Source organism: Oncorhynchus masou, unplaced genomic scaffold, assembly GCF_036934945.1.
Source record: "Oncorhynchus masou masou isolate Uvic2021 unplaced genomic scaffold, UVic_Omas_1.1 unplaced_scaffold_2539, whole genome shotgun sequence".
Lineage (NCBI taxonomy): Eukaryota > Metazoa > Chordata > Actinopteri > Salmoniformes > Salmonidae > Oncorhynchus > Oncorhynchus masou.
Genome location: NW_027008989.1, coordinates 13,733 through 36,601, shown reverse-complemented (window position 1 = coordinate 36,601; position 22,869 = coordinate 13,733). Strand labels below are relative to the sequence as shown.

The 22,869-nt window shown below is 42.9% G+C and overlaps 1 protein-coding gene across 1 annotated transcript; it reads left to right on the top strand.

The window, feature by feature from the left end:
* Positions 1-1,432: 1,432 nt before the first annotated feature.
* LOC135533635 (cytochrome P450 3A27-like) lies at positions 1,433-18,863 on the top strand. Its single transcript, XM_064960923.1, has 14 exons — positions 1,433-1,706; positions 1,929-2,022; positions 2,357-2,409; positions 3,776-3,875; positions 4,765-4,766; positions 4,849-4,867; positions 5,102-5,194; positions 10,511-10,599; positions 16,542-16,690; positions 16,943-17,070; positions 17,558-17,636; positions 17,816-17,976; positions 18,133-18,359; positions 18,619-18,863. The coding sequence occupies exons 1-14, from the start codon at positions 1,633-1,635 to the stop codon at positions 18,860-18,862; spliced, it is 1,512 nt and encodes a 503-aa protein (XP_064816995.1). The 5' UTR covers positions 1,433-1,632; the 3' UTR covers position 18,863.
* The last annotated feature ends 4,006 nt before the right edge of the window (positions 18,864-22,869 follow it).

Below are 22,869 nucleotides of genomic sequence, written 5' to 3'. Positions count from 1 at the left end.
TGGATCCTGGGTTCATGACATATCGTACCAGCCTTATGGATCCTGGGTTCATGACAGGGGGTACCAGCCTTATGGATCCTGGGTTCATGACATATCGTACCAGCCTTATGGATCCTGGGTTCATGACATATCGTACCAGCCTTATGGGTCCTGGGTTCATGACATATCGTACCAGCCTTATGGATCCTGGGTTCATGACATGGGGTACCAGCCTACTCATTGACACCCACAGATTACAATTCTAAACAGTTTACACAAATATTACAATCGCGGCTCTTATTGCGGGACTGAGGGAAATCACCTCACAATTCTGCCTATAGTGGAACATTCATATTGCAATGTACAGGTCTCCAGAGTGGTGCAGCGGTTTAAGGCACTGCATGGCTATGCAAGAGGCGTCACTACAGTCCTTGGTTCAAATGCTGGCTGTATCACATCCGGTCATGATTGGGAGTCCCATAGGGCGGTGCACAATTGGCCCAGCATCGTCAGGGTTTGGCCGGGGTAGGCTGTCATCTTAAATAAGAATTTGTTCTTAACTGACTAGTTAAATAAAGGTTAAATGTTATTATTATATATTTTTTAACTTATGTAATTGTGAGGTGATTTCCACAGTTAAAGTCCTGTAATAAGAGCTATGACACAATTATTTGTGAAAACTCTTCACATTTCGTGGACCCAAGATCCAGAGGTAACGCTGTACAGTGCAATAGAAGTCTGCCCCAAAGCAATTCTAATACAGCCACAGCGGGACTTCAACTATTTTTTGTGTGTCAAATTAACTACTTATTATCTTTTTGCTTTAATTCATATAACAACATTCCAACCCTGTTCAGCATGATCTTGTTATGTACTTGAGTGAAGACCCAAAAGCGGTTTTAACAGAAACAGAGTTCTTTAATGAAAAAACAGGAATGGCATAGATCCTCTTCCGACGTTGTCAATGGAACAAAAGATAGTTAGTAGAGTGCAGGATGCACCTGCCAGGCAGACTCCGACAGGATAGGACTAGGTGGAAGCAAACGAGACGATAGCTTGCTTCTGGCATCAGAAACACAAACGAGAATCTGACACCGAAAGTAGCAGGAACAGAGAGAGAAATAGAGACCTAATCAGAGGGAAAAAAGGGAACAGGTGGGGAAAGGGTGAATGAGCTAGTTAGAGGAGATGAGGAACAGCTGGAGAAGGAGAGAAAGAGAAGGTAACCTAATAAGACCAGCAGAGAGAGACAGAGTGAAGAGAAAGGACAGGAACAGACATAATAAGACATGACAGATCTAATCCAAATATGGCATTATTACATGATTTGTATCCGTTTGCATCAGTTTCAGTATGGGACTTTTATTTTGAAGTCGAACCGCAAATTCCATTGTGGCTCATCATTATTCTAGCAAGCATCACACATCACACGGGTAAAAGAGTAACTTCCAAACAACAATCGCTTGTATCTTGCACGGTCTCAAACAGAGTACGGAGAAGAGCAACGGCCGTTAGTCGAGATCTGCAGCGTCACAGAACCACACTAGAACCTGAACGGAACAAACAACTCAAAACGAGAAGTGAACTTGAACGAGACTGAGAGAAAACGGAGCATTGTTTTCAGAAGCAGCAGGGAGGCGAACCGGAGGAAAGATGATGAGTTTTCTACCATACTTCTCCGCTGAGACCTGGACCCTCCTGGCCCTCCTCATCACCCTCATTGTAGTGTAAGGACTTACATCAAATCAAATGTTATTTGTCACATTTATCGTAGTTAAACGGTGTAGACTAGCAGTGAAATGCTTGTTTAGGGGTCCTTTTCCAACAATGCAAGATAAGATATACATATTGTATAGTTGTGTAGAACATACTGATAGTTGTGTGTGTGTGTGTGTGTGTGTGTGTGTGTGTGTGTGTGTGTGTGTGTGTGTGTGTGTGTGTGTGTACAGGTACGGGTACTGGCCATACGGTGTATTCACTAAGATGGGTATCCCTGGTCCCAAATCCCTACCTTACTTTGGCACAATGATGGAGTATAGAAAGGTTAGTACCCATTCAAAATAAACATCTCTCTCATATTTTAAACAATAGTGTTATTTTCCCCATATAAAACAATACATTGAGAAGGAAAAAGAGGACTAGCTGGTTGTTTGTTGTTTGAACAATAGATAAATACAAGGTAATTTGAGACCTGATCAGTTTAGAAGTTCTGCTATTGACCCTGGGGACCATATAAAATAACAAACCCTCCTCAACCCTCACCTATTTCAGGTGTGTTATCTGTTCAGGTGTAAGACACAACTACGTGACCTCCTATGGCATGAATCAGCTGTTTCTTCTCTCTCTCTCTTCTCTCTCTCTCTATCTCTCTCTGCAGGGTATCATTAACTTTGACACAGAGTGCTTTCAGAAGTATGGGAGAATCTGGGGGTGAGTTCAGTTGGCTGTACCGTACTAGGATGACTCACAACTGTACTATTCCTTACAATTCATCACCTGCTGGAGCTGTCATGTGACCATGAAGAATGGTAATAATATCAACAACAACCAGAATAATGTTTTCTATGTAGTTTTATAAGAGGTGGTTAAATGTGTCGGTTTTCCATGGTTACTTTCTAAATGTAATCCGTTACTATTTTTACCTCTCCAACATTACCCCAAACTCAGTACCAACATTACCCCAAACTCAGTACCAACATTACCCCAAACTCAGTACCGTAATCTGATTACATTCAGTTACTAGTTTACCTGTCCTACATTACCCCAAACTCAGTACCGTAATCTGATTACATTCAGTTACTAGTCTTACCTGTCCTACATTACCCCAAAATCAGTACCGTAATCTGATTACATTCAGTTACTAGTTTACCTGTCCAACATTACCCCAAACTCAGTACCGTAATCTGATTACATTCAGTTACTAGTTTACCTGTCCAACATGACCCCAAACTCAGTACCGTAATTTGATTACATTCAGTTACTAATCTTACCTGTCCAACATTACCCAAAGCTCAGTACTAACATTACCCCAAACTCAGTACCGTAATCTGATTACATTCAGTTACTAGCCTGACCTGTCCAACATTACCCCAAACTCAGTACCGTAATCTGATTACATTCAGTTACTAGTTTACCTGTCCAACATGACCCCAAACTCAGTACCGTAATCTGATTACATTCAGTTACTAATCTTACCTGTCCAACATGACCCCAAACTCAGTACCGTTATCTGATTACATTCAGTTACTCTTTCCATCTCTTTCTACTGTTAGGCTCTTTCCGTTAAGAGGCAATACATTTACTTCAGGGGTTGGTTATGTAGGCTTCTTCTAACCCATCTCTTTCTACTGTTAGGTTCTGAATGAACCTTGTAAAACTCACAGACAATTAGTGAAGCTTAAATCAAGTTTATTCGCCCATCAGGGCCAATGCAGCTACATATTCACATCAGCACTGATAGTTAACCCTTTCTGCTACGCTGTCTCCTCCTACACATCTGAACAGACATACAGTCAATACAACCCTGTGTGTTTCTCCTCTGTGAAGGATCTATGATGGGAGGCAGTCTGTACCAGGTAGGTGTATATATAGTGGTTAAAGCCAGGTGTGTGTTTCTCCTCTGTGAAGGATCTATGATGGGAGGCAGCCTGTTCTGTGTATCATGTAGTTGTATATATAGTGGTTAAAGACAGGTGTGTGTTTCTCCTCTGTGAAGGATCTATGATGGGAGGCAGTCTGTACCATGTAGGTGTATATATAGTGGTTAAAGCCAGGTGTGTGTTTCTCCTCTGTGAAGGATCTATGATGGGAGGCAGCCTGTTCTGTGTATCATGGACAAAAGCATAATCAAGACCGTCCTGATTAAAGAGTGTTACAACATCTTCATCAACCGCAGGGTGAGACACACACACACACACACACACACACACACACACACACACACACACACACACACACACACACAAACACACACCCCTAATAATAATCTGAATAATTATAATCCTAACATTATGACTGATATTATTAATTCATTATTTGTGTCATTCATTATTCATACATTTTAAAGTAGTGTGAATATTGTGTAAATACTGTGATCCTTATTAAATCATATAATTAATACAACTGTTGTTTAAGAACATCATTCTGAATGGTGAGCTGTTTGATAATTAATACAACTGTCCTCCATGTTTTAGTGATTCTTAGTTATCATCTGAATGGTGAGCTGTTTGATAATTAATACAACTGTCCTCCATGTTTTAGTGATTCTTAGTTATCATCTGAATGGTGATCTGTTTGATAATTAATACAACTGTCCTCCATGTTTTATTGATTCTTAGTTATCATCTGAATGGTGAGCTGTTTGATAATTAATACAACTGTCCTCCATGTTTTAGTGATTCTTAGTTATCATCTGAATGGTGAGCTGTTTGATAATTAATACAACTGTCCTCCATGTTTTAGTGATCCTTATTAAATCATATAATTAATACAACTCTGTCCTCCATGTTTTAGGACGTTTGTCTGAACGGTGACCTGTTTGATACAGTGCCTTGCGAAAGTATTCGGCCCCCTTGAACTTTGCAACCTTTTGCCACATTTCAGGCTTCAAACATAAAGATATAAAACTGTATTTTTTTGTGAAGAATCAACAACAAGTGGGACACAATCATGAAGTGGAACGACATTTATTGGATATTTCAAACTTTTTAACAAGTCAAAAACTGAAAAATTGGGCGTGCAAAATTATTCAGCCCCTTTACTTTCAGTGCAGCAAACTCTCTCCAGAAGTTCAGTGAGGATCTCTGAATGATCCAATGTTGACCTAAATGACTAATGATGATAAATACAATCCACCTGTGTGTAATCAAGTCTCCGTATAAATGCACCTGTACTGTGATAGTCTCAGGGGGGCCGAATACTTTCGCAAGGCACTGTAAATAATACAAATGTCCTCCATGTTGTAGGATGTCTGTCTGAATGGTGAGATGTTTGATAATTAATACAACTGTCCTCCATGTTGTAGGACGTCTGTCTGAATGGTGAGCTGTTTGATAATTAATACAACTGTCCTCCATGTTGTCTGCCTGAATGGTGGTCTGGACTTCCATCTTCCATCGGTGAGATGTTTGATGCATTGTCCGTTGCCGAGGACGATACATGGAGACGGATCCGCAGTGTCCTCTCACCTTCCTTTACCTCTGGACGACTAAAGGAGGTAGAACCATCCCTCCAACTCTCCCTTTCTATGTTTTATCAACTTGAAAATAAGAATTTGTTCTTAACTGACTTGCCTAGTTAAATAAAGATAAAATAAATATACAGCAATGTCTGAATAGGATGAGCCTTGACTAGAAACAATAAAAAAAAAATAAATAAAAGGAAGGAAGAAGGTGTTCAGACCCATTGACTTTCAACATTTTGTTACATTAAATAAAATTCAAAAATGTATTAAATTATAATTTTTCCTCATCTATCTACACACAACACCCCATGATGACAAAAGCAAAAAAACGTTTTTAAGAAATGTTTGCGAATTTATTAAAAAAACAAAAAACAAATACCTGATTAACATAACTATTCAAAGGTGGAGTCATGCGTACTCTGAAACATGACCCGTTTGACCACCTGTTCCTCTTCCTGTTAAACCTGGATGTCAGCAGCACTTATGTGAAAGACATGACCACCTACTTCCTGCTTAACCCAGTTGTCAACAACACTAATGTGAAACACCGTTCGACTGACAACCCAAGTCAGCTTGCAGGCGCCCGGCCCTGTCACAAGGAGTCGCTAGAGCACGATAAGACAAGGTCCCGGACGGCGCTGGGACAATTGTGTGCCATCCTATGGGGTTCCGGTTGGGGTTCCGGTTGGTTCACAGTTGTGACACAGCCTGGGATCGAACACCAGGCTGTATTGTCGCTCTGCAGTGCTATTGACCGCTGCACCACCCAGGACCCCTGTCTTCTTCATATAGGACTAGAATTAGATGCTGATGGCTTTCACTTCTCTTCACAAAGATTTCATTCTTATTTGGGTCTAAATTAATAACTGCTATAGTCTACCACCATCCGAATGGTTATGGGTCTGAATTAATAACTGCTATAGTCTACTGCCATCTGAATGGTTATGGGTCTGAATTAATAACTGCTATAGTCTACCCTCATCTGAATGGTTATGGGTCTGAATGAATAACTGCTTGCCTCAGTTATTTGCCTCTGATCACCTTGGCTCACATGCCTGGTTGGTCTACTGTCCAGCCAATATCCCTTCATCAAATCCAGGGTGGCGATGAACTTGGCCTTTCCTAAGCGCTCCAAGAGTTCATCCACGCGGGGCATGTGATACGTGTCCAATGTACAGATGGCGTTCTCCCTCCTAAAGTTGTTGCAGAGTCTCATACTACCATCGGGTTTGGGAACCAGGACTATGGAACTGGACCACTCACTTGTAGATGGCTCGAACACCCTCATCCTCAGCATCTCCCTTACCTCGTTCTTAGCGATGACTCGGCGAGTCTCAGGAATCCTGTAAGGCCGGATATGCACCTTCTTACGGGGTTCAGTGTGGTTATGGTGAAACAGGACATCTGTTTGTCCTGGGAAGGGAGAAGACACCCTGCCGAATTGCATAATCAGCGTATCTAGCTGCCCCGACTGCTCCGGCAGGAGAGTTTGGCCACGGCCCGCCTGTGGAAGGGCCTCCTCTTTTCCTTTGCCCTCCAGCCCCTACTCTCTTCCATGGTACTTCTTCAACAGGTTTATATGAAAGAGGTGGACCTTCTTCCTTCTGTCAGGTTGCTTGATGAGGTAATTGACCGGTGAGACCCTTTCCATTACCTCGTAGGGGCCCCTCCACTGCGCCAGCAAGTGTGGTCGGCCGCGGGCACGAGCACCATCACTTTCTCTCCCACGGTGAACTCACGGGGTGTCGCTGATTTATCATAGGCCCAGCCTTGGGTCCGTTGAGCCTTCTCCATATGCTCCTTTACTTGCCACAATGCCGACAGGCGGTCTCTCATCATTGTAACATGTTCTGTCATGGACCGGAATGGGCATGGTTGGGCCTCCTAGGTCTCCTTGACTAAATCGAGGATCCCTAGACAGGGCCTGCCGTAGAGCAGTTCAAATGCGGAAAACCCAGTGGACGCCTGGAGTACTTCTCGCAGGGCGAACATTAAGTGGGGGAGAAGCATGTCCCAGTTTTTCACGTCTCGGGACACCACTCTTCTCAACATGCTTTTAATCATTTTGTTCAGGCATTCACACAACCCGTCTGTTTGAGGGTGGAATATGCTTGTGCGTATCATCAACCGGGACATGAACGGGGTTCCCTGATCGGTTAGGATTGTCTTGGGAAGGCCCATCCGAGAGAAAATCATGAAGGTCTGCACAACGCATCACCGGGAGCGAACTACCTGCCCTCCAGGACTCCTACACCACGCGATGTCACAGGAAGGCCATAAAGATCATCAAGGACAACAACCACCCGAGCCAATGCCTGTTCACCCCGCTATCATCCAGAAGGCGAGGTCAGTACAGGTGCATCAAAGCTGGGACCGAGAGACTGAAAAACAGCTTCTATCTCAAGGCCATTAGACTGTTAACAGCCACCACTAACATTGAGTGGCTGCCGCCAACACACTGACTCAACTCCAGCCACTTTAATGATGGGAATTGATGTAAAATATATCACTAGCCACTTTAAACAATGCTACTTAATATAATGTTTACATACCCTACATTATTTATCTCATATGTAGACGTATATACTGTAATCTATATCATCTACTGCATCTTTATGTAATACATGTATCACTAGCCACTTTAAACTATGCCACTTTGTTTACATACTCATCTCATATGTATATACTGTACTCGATACCATCTACTGCATCTTGCCTATGCCGCTCTGTACCATCACTCATTCATATATATTTATGTACATATTCTTTATCCCTTTACACTTGTGTGTATAAGGTAGTAGTTTTGGAATTGTTAGCTAGATTACTCGTTGGTTATTACTGCATTGTCGGAACTAGAAGCACCAGCATTTCGCTACACTCGCATTAACATCTGCTAACCATGTGTATGTGACAAAAACAATGTGATTTGATTTGATTTGATGTGTACTGTGTTGACCAACTGGCAAGTGTCTTCACCACTAACATTGAGTGGCTGCCGCCAACACACTGACTCAACTCCAGCCACTTTAATAATGGGAATTGATGGGAATTGATGTAAAATATATCACAAGCCACATTAAACAATGCTACTTAATATAATGTTTACATTCCCTACATTATTTATCTCATGTGTATACGTATATACTGTACTCTATATCATCTACTGCATCTTTATGTAATACATGTATCACTAGCCACTTTAAACAATGCCACTTTGTTTACATACTCATCTCATATGTATATACTGTACTCGACACCATCTACTGCATCTTGCCTATGCCGCTCTGTACCACCACTCATTCATATATCTTTATGTACATATTCTTTATCCCTTTACACTTGTGTGTATAAGGTAGTAGTTTTGGAATTGTTAGCTAGATTACTCGTTGGTTATTACTGCATTGTCAGAACTAGAAGCACAAGCATTTCGCTACACTCGCATTAACATCTGCTAACCATGTGTATGTGACAAATAACATTTGATTTGATTTGGACTTGAACAATTCCTTGGAGATTCCCTTTGACGACATGTTACGAAAGGGTATGTCTCTGGGAACTTGGTAGCGTAATCTGTTCTCTGGCAGATTTTGGGAGGGGTCCCACAAGGTCCATAGCTATGCGTTCAAAGGGGGTCTCTATAATGGGGAGAGGAATCAAAGCACGCAGGTGTTGCCGTGGGGCTCTACGCTGACATTGATCACACTTCCTACAATACCTGGCCTCATCCCAGGTGACACGGGGCCAATAGAACCTCAGGTGTTGCCGTGGGGCTGGACGCTGACATTGATCACACTTCCTGCAATACCTGGCCTAATCCCAGGTGACACGGGGCCAATAGAACCTCTGGTGTTGCCGTGGGGCTGTCCCGTGCCAGGTGTCCTCCTAAGATGTGGGAATGTGCCAGCTGTAGGACAGTATCCCTGTATGGTCTCGACACCATTAATAATTCCTGTTTTTCCCCTTCGTTGACCCAATATAAGAGGCCCCGCCTGATTGCATAGTAGGGAAGATCCGTCGACGTTTCTCCCGTCGATCACCTTCCTCATGGTATCCCGTAGCTCTGGGTCTCTATGCTGAGAGATGCCGAACTGTCCCATTAATTCTTGGGAGACGGGTGTGGAGGTTGTTCCCCATCCCCCCAGGGTTGCCCGAGGAGAATACCTTCCATGTTCCCTCCTCGGATGGGGCTTCAAATTTATCGCTTAGCCCCTGGTTGCTCCTTCCTGTGTCTTATATAACCCTTCGCAGGTGTCTTCACCGGTGGTTTCCTGGAATAGCTGTCGGAGACGTTGTGTCGCTATTTCTTCCTCTGCTCCAGAGGACGAGGTTGAGGCTACGTTTCCTTGTAGGGCTACTACCTCGGGCTTGGATTTTTATTTTTTTTTAGCTTTCCTGTCCCCCTTCGGTGGCCCTGCTCTTGCCGTGTGATAGAGAGACCTGATCCCCTTTTTCCTGTGTGTAACGCCATCTGCCAAAGCTCCTTATATAGGAGGCAGTCTCTCCCAGTCAAAAATGGCACCTTCAGCTGGGGTACTTTCCCTGCCCTGACTGTACACCTTCTTTGCGGTCTCCACCTAATGCCCGCATTCTCCACTGTATGTATGTATGTATGTATGTATGTATGTATGTATGTATGTATGTATGTATGTGTGTATGTGTGTATGTATGTATGTATGTATGTGTATATATATATGTGTATGTATGTGTGTGTGTGTATATATATATGTGTATGTGTATGTATGTGTGTGTGTGTATATAAATGTGTGTGTATGTATGTATGTATGTATGTGTGTGTGTGTGTGTATAAATGTGTGTGTGTATGTGTATATGTATGTATATATATGTATATATATATATATGTGTGTGTGTGTATATAAATGTGTGTGTATGTATGTATGCATGAATGTATGTATGTATGTGTATGTATGTATATGTGTGTGTGTGTGTGTATGTATGTATGTGTGTATGTGTGTATGTGTGTGTGTATATGTATGTGTGTATATGTATGTATGTATGTATGTGTATGTATGTATGTATGGGTGTATGTGTATGTATATATATATATGTATGTATGTATGGGTGTATGTGTATGTATATATGTGTGTATGTTTGGTATCATAAAGCAGCACTCTGTTAACCTCTCTCTATCTATCTATCTCTCTCTCTCTGTTTCTCTCTGTCTCTATCTCTCTCAGTCTCTGTCTCTCTCTCCTCTAGATGTTTGGTATCATGAAGCAGCACTCTGTTAACCTCTCTCTCTCTCTACCTCTCTACCTCTCTCTACCTCTCTACCTCTCTACCTCTCTACCTCTCTACCTCTCTACCTCTCTACCTCTCTACCTCCTCTAGATGTTTGGTATCATGAAGCAGCACTCTGCTAACCTGCTGAACGGAATGAAGAAGCAGGCAGATAAAGACCAGCCCATCGAAGTGAAGGAGTGAGTCCTGACCTCTGACCTCTGACCTCTAACCTCTACACCTTTCACCTTACACCCCTGAGTCTTCATTGTAATACACATACATAGATATTTAAATATTATAACATATTAATATATATATCATATACAGTGCCGTTCAAAAGTTTGGGGTCACTTAGAAATGTCCTTGTTTTTGAAAGAAAATCACATTTTTTTCACCATTTAAATAACGTCAAATTGATCAGAAATACAGTGTAGACATTGTTAATGTTGTAAATGACTATTGTAGGTGGAAACGGCTGATTCTTTATGGAATATCTACATAGGCGTACAGAGGCACATTATCAGCAACCATCACTCCTGTGTTACAATGGTACATTGTGTTAGCTAATCCAAGTTTTATCATTTTAAAAGGCTAATTGATCCTTAGAAAACCCTTCTGCAATTATGTTAGCACAGCTAAAGGCTAAGCTTGAGAGCAGGCATATTATTTTCATTTCATTTGCGATTTTCAGAAATCGTTAACGTTGCGTTATGCTAATGAGCCTGAGGCTGTATTCACGATCCCGGATACGGGATGGGTAGTATCAAGAGGTATTAACTATTCATGAAAATAGCAAATGAAATGAAATAAATATATTGGCTCACAAGCTTAGCCTTTTGTTAACAACACTGTCATCTCAGATTTTCAAAATATGCTTTTCAACCATAGCTACACAAGCATTTGTGTAAGAGTATTGATAGCTAGCATAGCATTAAGCCTAGCATTCAGCAGGCAACATTTTCACAAAAACAAGAAGCATTCAAATACAATCATTTACCTTTGAAGAACTTTGGATGTTTTCAATGAGGAGACTCTCAGTTAGATAGCAAATGTTCAGTTTTTCCCAAAATATTATTTGTGTAGGAGAAATCGCTCAGTTTTGTTCATCACGTTTGGCTTAGAAAAAACCCTGAAAATTCAGTCATTACAACGCCAAACTTTTTTCAAAATTAACTCCATAAAATCGACAGAAACATGGCAAACGTTGTTTAGAATCAATCCTCAAGATGTTTTTCACATATCTATTCGATGATAAATCATTCGTGGCAGTAGCCTTTCTACTCTGAACCTAATGGAAAAGTGGACGCAGCTGGAGATTGCGCAATAATTTCAACGGAGGACACCAAGCGGACACCTGGTAAATGTAGTCTCTTATGGTCAATCTTCCAATGTTATGCCTACAAATACATCACAATTTTTATTTTATTTTTTTATTTCACCTTTATTTACCAGGAAGGCTAGTTGAGAACAAGTTCTCATTTGCAACTGCGACCTGGCCAAGATAAAGCATAGCAGTGTGAACAGACAACACAGAGTTACACATGGAGTAAACAATAAACAAGTCAATAACACAGTCGAAAAAAAGATAGTCTATATACATTGTGTGCAAAAGGCATGAGGAGGTAGGCAAATAATTACAATTTTGCAGATTAACACTGGAGTGATAAATGATCAGATGGTCATGTACAGGTAGAGATATTGGTGTGCAAAAGAGCAGAAAAGTAAATAAATAAAAACAGTATGGGGATGAGGTAGGTAAAATTGGGTGGGCTATTTACCGATAAGACTATGTACAGCTGCAGCGATCGGTTAGCTGCTCAGATAGCAGATGTTTGAAGTTGGTGAGGGAGATAAAAGTCTCCAACTTCAGCGATTTGCAATTCGTTCCAGTCACAGGCAGCAGAGAACTGGAATGAAAGACGGCCAAATGAGGTGTTGGCTTTAGGGATGATCAGTGAGATACACCTGCTGGAGCGCTTGCTACGGGTGGGTGTTGCCATCGTGACCAGTGAACTGAGATAATGCGGAGCTTTACCTAGCATGGACTTGTAGATGACCTGGAACCAGTGGGTCTGGCGACGAATATGTAGCGAGGGCCAGCCGACTAGAGCATACAGGTCGCAGTGGTGGGTGGTATAAGGTGCTTTAGTGACAAAACGGATGGCACTGTGATAAACTGCATCCAGTTTGCTGAGTAGAGTGTTGGAAGCTATTTTGTAGATGACGTCGCCGAAGTCGAGGATCGGTAGGATAGTCAGTTGTACTAGGGTAAGTTTGGCGGTGTGAGTGGAGGCTTTGTTGCGGAATAGAAAGCCGACTCTAGATTTGATTTTCGATTGGAGATGTTTGATATGAGTCTGGAAGGAGAGTTTACAGTCTAGCCAGAAACCTAGGTACTTATAGATGTCCACATGTTCAAGGTCGGAACCATCCAGGGTGGTGATACTAGTCAGGCATGCGGGTGCAGGCAGCGAACGGTTGAAAAGCATGCATTTGGTTTTACTAGCGTTTAAGAGCAGTTGGAGGCCACGGAAGGAGTGTTGTATGGCATTGAAGCTCGTTTGGAGGTTAGGGGACGGGCTGGAAGTATATAGAATGGTGTCGTCTGCATAGAGGTGGATCTGGGAATCGCCCGCTGCAAGAGCAACATCATTGATATATACAGAGAAAAGAGTCAGCCCGAGAATTGAACCCTGTGGCACCCCCATAGAGACTGCCAGAGGACCGGACAGCATGCCCTCCAATTTGACACACTGCACTCTGTCTCCAAAGTAGTTGGTGAACCAGGCAAGGCAGTCATCAGAAAAACCAAGGCTACTGAGTCTGCCGATAAGAATATGGTGATTGACAGAGTCGAAAGCCTTGGCAAGGTCGATGAATACGGCTGCACAGTACTGTCTTTTATCAATGGCCGTTATGATATTGTTTAGTACCTTGAGCGTGGCTGAGGTGCACCTGTGACCGGCTCTGAAACCAGATTGCACAGCGGAGAAGGTACGGTGTGATTCGAGATAGTCAGTGACCTGTTTGTTGACTTGGATTTCGAAGACCTTAGATAGGCAGGGCAGGATGGATATAGGTCTGTAACAGTTTGGGTCCAGGGTGTCCCCCCCTCTGAAGAGGGGGATGACTGCGGCAGCTTTCCAATCCTTGGGGATCTCAGACGATATGAAAGAGAACGTTTTTTTAACCAAAAATTAAAAGAGCTCCCTCTATATCGAAGAAGTTAAAATCACAAATTTGACATACTCAAAAATAATGCAGAAATACAAAATTGACTGGCCCGATGAACTCGGGATAGCCGGGCAGTGATAGGGGTTCCTCTCTATCGCTCAATGGTGACATGAGAGAAGTGTCGTTTTTAACCATTTTTGAAACATTCCCAAAATGACCAGGGGCACCCCCTATTGGATAGGCACAGGTGGGGGGTGCTCCCTACCCAACATTTTTAAAAAACATTTAAAAAATGTGCTCCTGGTAACCCGTTCCAATCACCAGGCGCCCAACTGTCCATTTGCAATATGTTTCAATGGGCATTTACCATCACGAATTTGACATGCTCAAAAAAACTGCAGGAATGTGAAATTGACTGGCACAGATGAACTCGGGATGGCCGGGCAGTGATTCTGGTTCCTCTCCATCGCTCGTTGGTGTTGATTTCAGATTGTCAATTTGGTGATGGTCTATCACTGTTTAGACATATTGCAATAGACAAAAGTCAGCTAGCAAGTCTTCGTCCATCAGTCAATTAGATATAATTCTGACACCAAAATGATACCAACTGACACCAAACCCACTTTTTCCAACTAATTTAAAAGCCAACTATCACATATTTCAGAGCAGACCCAAACCTTCAGTTTACACCATAATAAAAACGTAAAACACGTTGTTACGTTCAGGCGACCCCGAATCCCATGTTTTGGCTTGATATGTCATTTGAAGCCTGAGCAGCAACCTTAATTGGTGCTGAAAATCCACATTTTCCAGGCATTGCTACGGGGTCCTTGAATGAGCTATCGGACAGAAACATAAGGATCCATCTCTATGGGCCGAGGCGGTGTCAATGCACCTAGTCTTGCAACTCTGGGACTTTTCTAAATGTCGTCATTTTCGTGATGGTCAAAATGAATCGAAGTTATTGCAAATGTACGAGGCTGTTTCTCGATAACCTCCTAGAGCCACATAACTCACCGTGCACTATTGACTTTAGCTTTAGAACAGGTTTCCAAACTTTCAGAGCTCTAGGTCTGACGGTTCTTTGATTGTTCGAATGAAGGTAACTATTGCAGGCTCTGTGTGGCTGTAAGCCCCACACTGTGTCACTCCATCCTTGCTGTGTGTGTGTGAGTTTTTCTTGCAAATCTGATGGGAGAAATGACTGATTGACAGTTCATGAGGGTTGCCTAATCACACTTATGAAGTTTTGGAAAGAGCTGACTCTTTCAACCCTTCGAAACATCCCCTGTGACCCCAATTTAAGGCACTTCCAGTTGGCACAGGAAGCTGAACGTAAACACATATCCTCATTGGGGTAGACTCTTACAGACTAATCCCGAGTTTAAAGTCTTTTTTGACTGATTTACACAGGGTTGAATGCAGTGATTTTCACAAACTGCAGGTTTGGTATATCAAAAAACTTTAGGGTGAATTTAGTCACTTCCGGTTGCTCCAGGAAGCTTAGAATCAACACAGGTAGACCTCATAGTGGCCTGATGGATTGTCATCGAAGACAGGTTCATAAGGCATTCATAACCCACATAGGCTTCAGGTTGAATTTAGGGGAGCAGGCCATGTATTCGTATGGGGAGAGAAGTCATTGCAAACTGTTTGATGTAAACACCTTCTTTTCACTGTTAAGGGTTGATGCCACACGGTCATGGTTAGGCTTTCACAGATCGGGAGGACCTTAGGAACATTCCTGAGGTCGAATTGTGCTTCTAACCCTAATGGTTCCACTGAAAAGCACCTGAAATTTAAGGACAGGCTTCATTTTGGGCCTACTTTATTTCATGGTTGCTGCGCTCAGACCGAGCGAGCTTCGGTCAAGCGGGGCATCTCGTTGAACTTGGCACTGCCTAGAGATTATGGTAATGCCATTGCAGGCTCTGTGTGTCTTTTAGCCCCGCGCTGTGTCACTCCATCCTTGCTGTGTGTGTGTGTGTGTGTGTGTGTGTGTGTGTGTGTGTGTGTGTGTGTGTGTGTGTGTGTGTGTGTGTGTGTGTGTGTGTGAGAGAGTTTTTTTCTTTGACATCTGTTGGGAGAAATTACTGATTTACAGGTTTGCCTAATCACACATATGAAGTTTTGGAAAGATGTGACCTTTTTAACCCTTCGAAACAGCCCCTATGTCACCAATTTCAGGCACTTCCGGTTGACACAGGAAGCTGAAAGTTAACACATATCCCCCTTGGGGTAGGCTCTTACAGAATTTTGAGTTTTAAGTGTTTACGTTAAGAACTGACTTATTTACCGAGGGTTGAATCATTGAGTGTTATTTCAGAAAATCACATAAAATATCAGAAATCACGAATTCCGAAACCCACCTTAACGGATTCCTCTGAACATTCCTCAACTGGATCAAAAACTAAAAAAAAAAATTGTATATAGATTTGAACATCACCAATTGTACAATCTCTCTTAAATTATGACAAAAATGTCTGGTTCTTTTTTCCTTACACAGTAGGTTCATGTACTTTGACGTGAAGCGGTCAAATTAGCGCTCTATTTTCGTTGAGGCCTCAACGCCATCTTGTTTTGGTGCTAACAGCCCAAGTTTCGTCTTCGAAGTCTTTTCCGTTTAGGAGAAATGGTCATGTAGTGATTGGTGATGTTTTGTACATTTGCAATAAGAGTCCATTCGCCATCTGGTGGAATTTCCGAGAGACTTCGTTCGATGACTTCACGGAAGATTCGGTGCCCGCCGCCGTCTGCAAATTGTACAAATATTCGTCTAGTAAGGGACCAAACATTAGCAATATGGAGTTTCTCATCGATCATACAGCAAATGCCGAAAAGTGTGCCCTTTAGGTATGTAAAGGAGTGTATAACAGCTGCATGGAAGTCAGGCGCAGGAGAGCAGAAAAGGGTCAGTAGTTGTGTAATTGTGATCAGTAGTTGTGTAATTGTGGTTGTGTTGCAGGTTCTTTGGGCCCTACAGTATGGACGTGGTCACCAGCACAGCCTTCAGTGTGGACATTGACTCTCTGAACAACCCTTCAGACCCCTTCGTCTCCAACGTCAAGAAGATGATCAAGTTTGACCTTTTAAACCCACTGTTCCTCCTAGTCGGTGAGACAACACACGCACAGACACACACGGACACAGAATTGTACTTTTTAATTAAATGAAGTTGTTCACCTTTCAATAAATTGTTCCTCTCCTCTGCTTTTCTCCTCTCCTCCTCTTCTCTTCTCTCCCGCCTCTCCCCTCCTCTCCCGTCCTCCCCTCCTGTCCTCTTCTCTCCTGTCCTCCCCTCTCCTCTTCTCTCCTGTCCTCCCCTCCTCTCCTCTCATCTTCTCCTCCCCTCCTCTCCTTCTCCAGCTTTGTTTCCCTTCACTGGTCCTGTCTTGGAGAAGATGAAGTTTTCTTTCTTCCCGACTGCGGTGACAGACTTCTTTTACGCCTCGCTGATTAAGATCAAATCTGGCCGTGACTCTGGGAACTCAACTGTAAACATGTTTTATATTTATATTTGATTATGTTGTTTGTTTATGTTTGTGATGGTTGTGATTGGACCAGATCCATAAGAATATGTTGGTGATGGTTGTGATTGGACCAAATCCATAAGAATATGTTTGTGTTGGTTGTGATTGGACCAGATCCATAAGAATATGTTGGTGATGGTTGTGATTGGACCAAATCCATAAGAATATGTTTGTGTTGGTTGTGATTGGACCAGATCCATAAGAATATGTTTGTGATGGTTGTGATTGGACCAGATCCATAAGAATATGTTTGTTGGTTGTGATTGGACCAGATCCATAAGAATATGTTTGTGATGGTTGTGATTGGACCAGATCCATAAGAATATGGTTGTGATTAGACCAGATCCATAAGATTATGTTTGTGTTTGTTGTGATTGGACCAGATCCAGTGGAATCTGTTTGTGTTGGTTTGTGATTGGATGGATTTGACCTCATGTCTTTCTGCTTCCAGAGTCGGGTGGATTTCTTACAGCTGATGATCGACTCTCAGAAAGGCAGCGACACAAAGACAGGAGGGGAACAGACTAAAGGTACCTGCCGAACACACACCTAGAAGCTATTGTTACAAACACACACCTGTAAAATAATGTAACAAACACACACCTGTTAAAAACACACACATGAAAACTACAGTAACAAACACACAACTGTAAACTACTGTTACCAACACACACCTGGAAACTATTCTTCTCTCTCTCTCCCTCCACAGGACTGACTGATCATGAGATCTTGTCTCAGGCCATGCTCTTCATCTTCGCCGGCTACGAGACCAGCAGCAGTACTATGAGTTTCCTGGCCTATAACCTGGCAACCAATCCCCACGTCATGACCAAACTGCAAGAGGAGATAGATACTGTGTTCCCCAACAAGGTAACCCCCACACCATGACCAAACTGCAGGAGGAGATAGATACTGTGTTCCCCAACAAGGTAACCCCCACACCATGACCAAACTGCAGGAGGAAATAGATACTGTGTTCTCCAACAGATGTGGTGAGGTTCTGATTTTTATGTAACCACGGTGCAGGCTCCAATCCAGTACGAAGCTCTGATGCAGATGGAGTATTTGGACTGTGTGTTGAACGAGTCTCTGAGACTGTACCCCATCTCCCCGCGACTGGAGAGGGTCGCCAAGAAGACGGTGGAGATTAACGGCATCGTCATCCCCAAAGACTGCGTTGTCCTGGTTCCCACGTGGACCCTCCACCGTGACCCCGAGATCTGGTCCGACCCTGAGGAGTTCAAACCAGAGAGGTACTGGACCGCACCGTAACCACAATCTAACCATAACACGTCCTTAATTCAACCACAGTACAACCATAACATAACCACAATACAAAAACAATAGCATTTTTTTCATTTTGCACAACTATAGTGCATTATAATACGTTATGTTTAATGTGTCTGAACCACAACCACAAATCAACTACAACACTATGTTTAATGTGTCTGGACCACAACCACAAATCAACTACAATACAATGTGTAATGTGTCTGCCCTCCCCCTGTCCAGGTTCAGTAAGGAGAACAAGGAGCCTATTGATCCGAACACGTACATGCCGTTTGGGGCGGGGCCCAGGAACTGTATCGGGATGCGATTCGCCCTGATCATGATCAAACTGGCCATGGTCGAGCTCCTCCAGAGTTTCACTTTCTCCGTCTGCGACGAGACCGAGGTGAGACGCTCACCTGAGCAGACAGAATATGACATCATCAAACATCAGTATCTGTTTCAGCATGGTCAGCACCTGTTTTAACATGGACCTGTTTTGACATGGACCTGTTTTAACATGGACCTGTTTTAACATGGTCACCTCCTGTTTTAACATGGTCACCACCTGTTTTAACATGGTCACCACCTGTTTTAACATGGACACCACTCGTTTAACATGGTCACCACCTGGTTTATCATGGACCTGTTTTAACATGGTCACTACCTGTTTTAACATGGACCTGTTTTAACATGGACCTGTTTTAACATGATCACCACCTGTTTTAACATGGTCTCCACCTGTTTTAACATGGTCTCCACCTGTTTTAACATGGTCTCCACCTGTTTTAACATGATCACCACCTGTTTTAACATGGTCACCGCCTGTTTTAACATGGTCACCACCTGTTTTACATGGTTACCGCCTGTTTTAACATGATCAGCACCTGGTTTATCATGGACCTGTTTTAACATGGTCACTACCTGTTTTAACATGGTCCTGTTATAACATGGACCTGTTTTAACATGGTCACCACCTGTTTTAACATGGACCTGTTTTAACATGGACCTGTTTTAACATGGTCACCACCTGTTTTAACATGGACCTGTTTTAACATGGTCACCACCTGTTTTAACATGGACCTGTTTTAACATGGACCTGTTTTAACATGGTCACCACCTGTTTTAACATGGTCACCACCTGTTTTAACATGGACCTGTTTTAACATTGTCACCACCTGTTTTAACATGGACCTGTTTTAACATGGTCACCACCTGTTATAGCATGGACCTGTTTTAACATGGTCACCACTTGTTATAACATGGACCTGTTTTAACATGGTCACTACCTGTTTTAACATGGACCTGTTTTAACATGGTCACCACTTGTTATAACATGGACCTGTTTTAACATGGTCACTACCTGTTTTAACATGGACCTGTTTTAACATGGTCACCACCTGTTTTAACATGGACCTGTTTTAACATGGTCACCACCTGTTTTAACATGGACCTGTTTTAACATGGACCTGTTTTAACATGGTCACCACCTGTTTTAACATGGTCACCACCTGTTTTAACATGGTCACCACCTGTTTTAACATGGACCTGTTTTAACATGGTCACCACCTGTTATAGCATGGACCTGTTTTAACATGGTCACCACTTGTTATAACATGGACCTGTTTTAACATGGTCACACCTGTTTTAACATGGACCTGTTTTAACATGGTCACCACCTGTTTTAACATGGTCAGCACCTTTATAACATGGACCTGTTTAACATGGTCACCACCAGTTTTAACATGGTCACCACCTGTTTTAACATGGTCAGCACCTGTTTTAACATGGACCTGTTTAACATTGTCACCACCTGTTTTAACATGGACCTGTTTTAACATGGTCACTACCTGTTTTAACATGGACTGTTTTAACATGGTCACCACCTGTTTTAACATGGACCTGTTTTAACATCGTCACTACCTGTTTTAACATGGACCTGTTTTAACATGGTCACCGCCTGTTTTAACATGGTCACCGCCTGTTTTAACATGGTCACCACTGTTTTAACATGGTCACCACCTGTTTTAACATGGTCAAATCAAATCAAATTTTATTTGTTACATACACATGTTTAGCAGATGTTAATGCGAGTGTAGCGAAATGCTTGTGCTTCTAGCTCCGACAATGTAGTAATAACCAACAAGTAATCTAACTAACAATTCCAAAACTACTGTCTTATACACACAAGTGTAAGGGGATAAAGAATATGTACATAAAGATATATGAATGAGTGATGGTACAGAGCAGCATAGGCAAGATACAGTAGATGGTATCGAGTACAGTGTATAGAAATGAGATGAGTACGTAAACAAAGTGCATAGTTAAAGTGGCTAGTGATACATGTATTACATAAAGATGCAGTCGATGATATAGAGTACAGTATATACATATACATATGAGATGAATCATATAGGGTATGTAAACATTATATTAGGTAGCATTGTTTAAAGTGGCTAGTGATATATTTCCCATCAATTCCCATTATTAAAGTGGCTGGAGTTGAGTCAGTGTGTTGGCAGCAGCCACTCAATGTTAGTGGCTGCTGTTTAACAGTCTGATGGCCTTGAGATAGAAGCTGTTTTTCAGTCTCTCGGTCCCAGCTTTGATGCACCTGTACTGACCTCGCCTTCTGGATGATAGCGGGGTGAACAGGCAGTGGCTCGGGTGGTTGATGTCCTTGATGATCTTTATGGCCTTCCTGTAACATCGGGTGGTGAAGGTGTCCTGGAGGGATGGTAGTTTGCCCCCGGTGATGCGTTGTGCAGACCTCACTACCCTCTGGAGAGCCTTAAGGTTGAGGGCGGAGCAGTTGCCGTACCAGGCGGTGATACAGCCCGCCAGAATGCTCTCGATTGTGCATCTGTAGAAGTTTGTGAGTGCTTTTGGTGACAAGCAGAATTTCTTCAGCCTCCTGAGTTTGAAGATGCGCTGCTGCGCCTTCTTCACGATGCTGTCTGTGTGAGTGGACCAATTCAGTTTGTCTGTGATGTGTGTGCCGAGGAACTTAAAACTTGCTACTCTCTCCACTACTGTTCCATCAATGTGGATAGGGGGGTGTTTCCTCTGCTGTTTCCTGAAGTCCACAATCATCTCCTTAGTTTTGTTGACGTTGAGTGTGAGGTTATTTTCCTGACACCACACTCCGAGGGCCCTCACCTCCTCCCTGTAGGACGTCTCGTCACGGTTGGGGATGCCGTCTGGGCCTGCAGCCTTGCGAGGGTTAACACGTTTAAATGTTTTACTCACCTCGGGTGCAGTGAAGGAGAGTCCGCATGTTTTCGTTGCAGGCCATGTCAGTGGCACTGTATTGTCCTCAAAGCGGGCAAAAAAGTTATTTAGTGCCTGGGAGCAAGACATCCTTGTCCGTGACTGGGCTGGTTTTCTTTTTGTAGTCCGTGATTGACTGTAGACCCTGCCACATACCTCTTGTGTCTGAGCCGTTGAATTGAGATTCTACTTTGTCTCTATACTGACGCTTAGCTTGTTTGATTGCCTTGCGGAGGGAATAGCTGCACTGTTTGTATTCGGTCATGTTTCCAGTCACCTTGCCCTGATTTAAAGCAGTGGTTCGCGCTTTCAGTTCCAAGCAAATGCTGCCATCAATCCACGGTTTCTGGTTTGGGAATGTTTTAATCGTTGCTATGGAAATGACATCTTCAACGCACGCTCTAATGAACTCGCACACCTAATCAGCGTATTCGTCAATGTTGTTGTCTGACGCAATACGAAACATATCCCAGTCCACGTGATGGAAGCAGTCTTGGAGTGTGGAATCATCTTGGTCGGACCAGCGTTGAACAGACCTCAGCGCGGGAGCTTCTTGTTTTAGTTTCTGTCTGAAGGCAGGGATCAACAAAATGGAGTCGTGGTCAGCTTTTCCGAAAGGATGGCGGGGCAGGGCCTTATATGCGTCGCGGAAGTTAGAATAACAATGATCCAAGGTTTTGCCAGCCCTGGTTGCGCAATAGATGTGCTGATACAATTTAGGGAGTCTTGTTTTCAGATTAGCCTTGTTAAAATCCCCAGCTACAATGAATGCAGCCTCAGGATGTATGGATTCCAGTTTGCAAAGAGTCAAATAAAGTTCGTTCAGAGCCATCGATGTGTCTGCTTGGGGGGGAATATATATGGCTGTGATTATAATCGAAGAGAATTCTCTTGGTAGATAATGCGGTCAACATTTGATTGTGAGGAATTCTAAATCAGGTGAACAGAAGGATTTGAGTTCCTGTATGTTTCTGTGATCACAACACGTCTCGTTAGCCATAAGGCATACGCCCCAGCCCCTCTTCTTACCAGAAAGATGTTTGTTTCTGTCGGCGCGATGCGTGGAGAAACCAACTGGCTGCACCGACTCAGATAGCGTCTCTCCAGTGAGCCATGTTTCCGTGAAGCAAAGAACGTTACAGTCTCTGATGTCCCTCTGGAATGCTACCCTTGCTCGGATTTCATCAACCTTGTTGTCAAGAGACTGGACATTGGCGAGAAGAA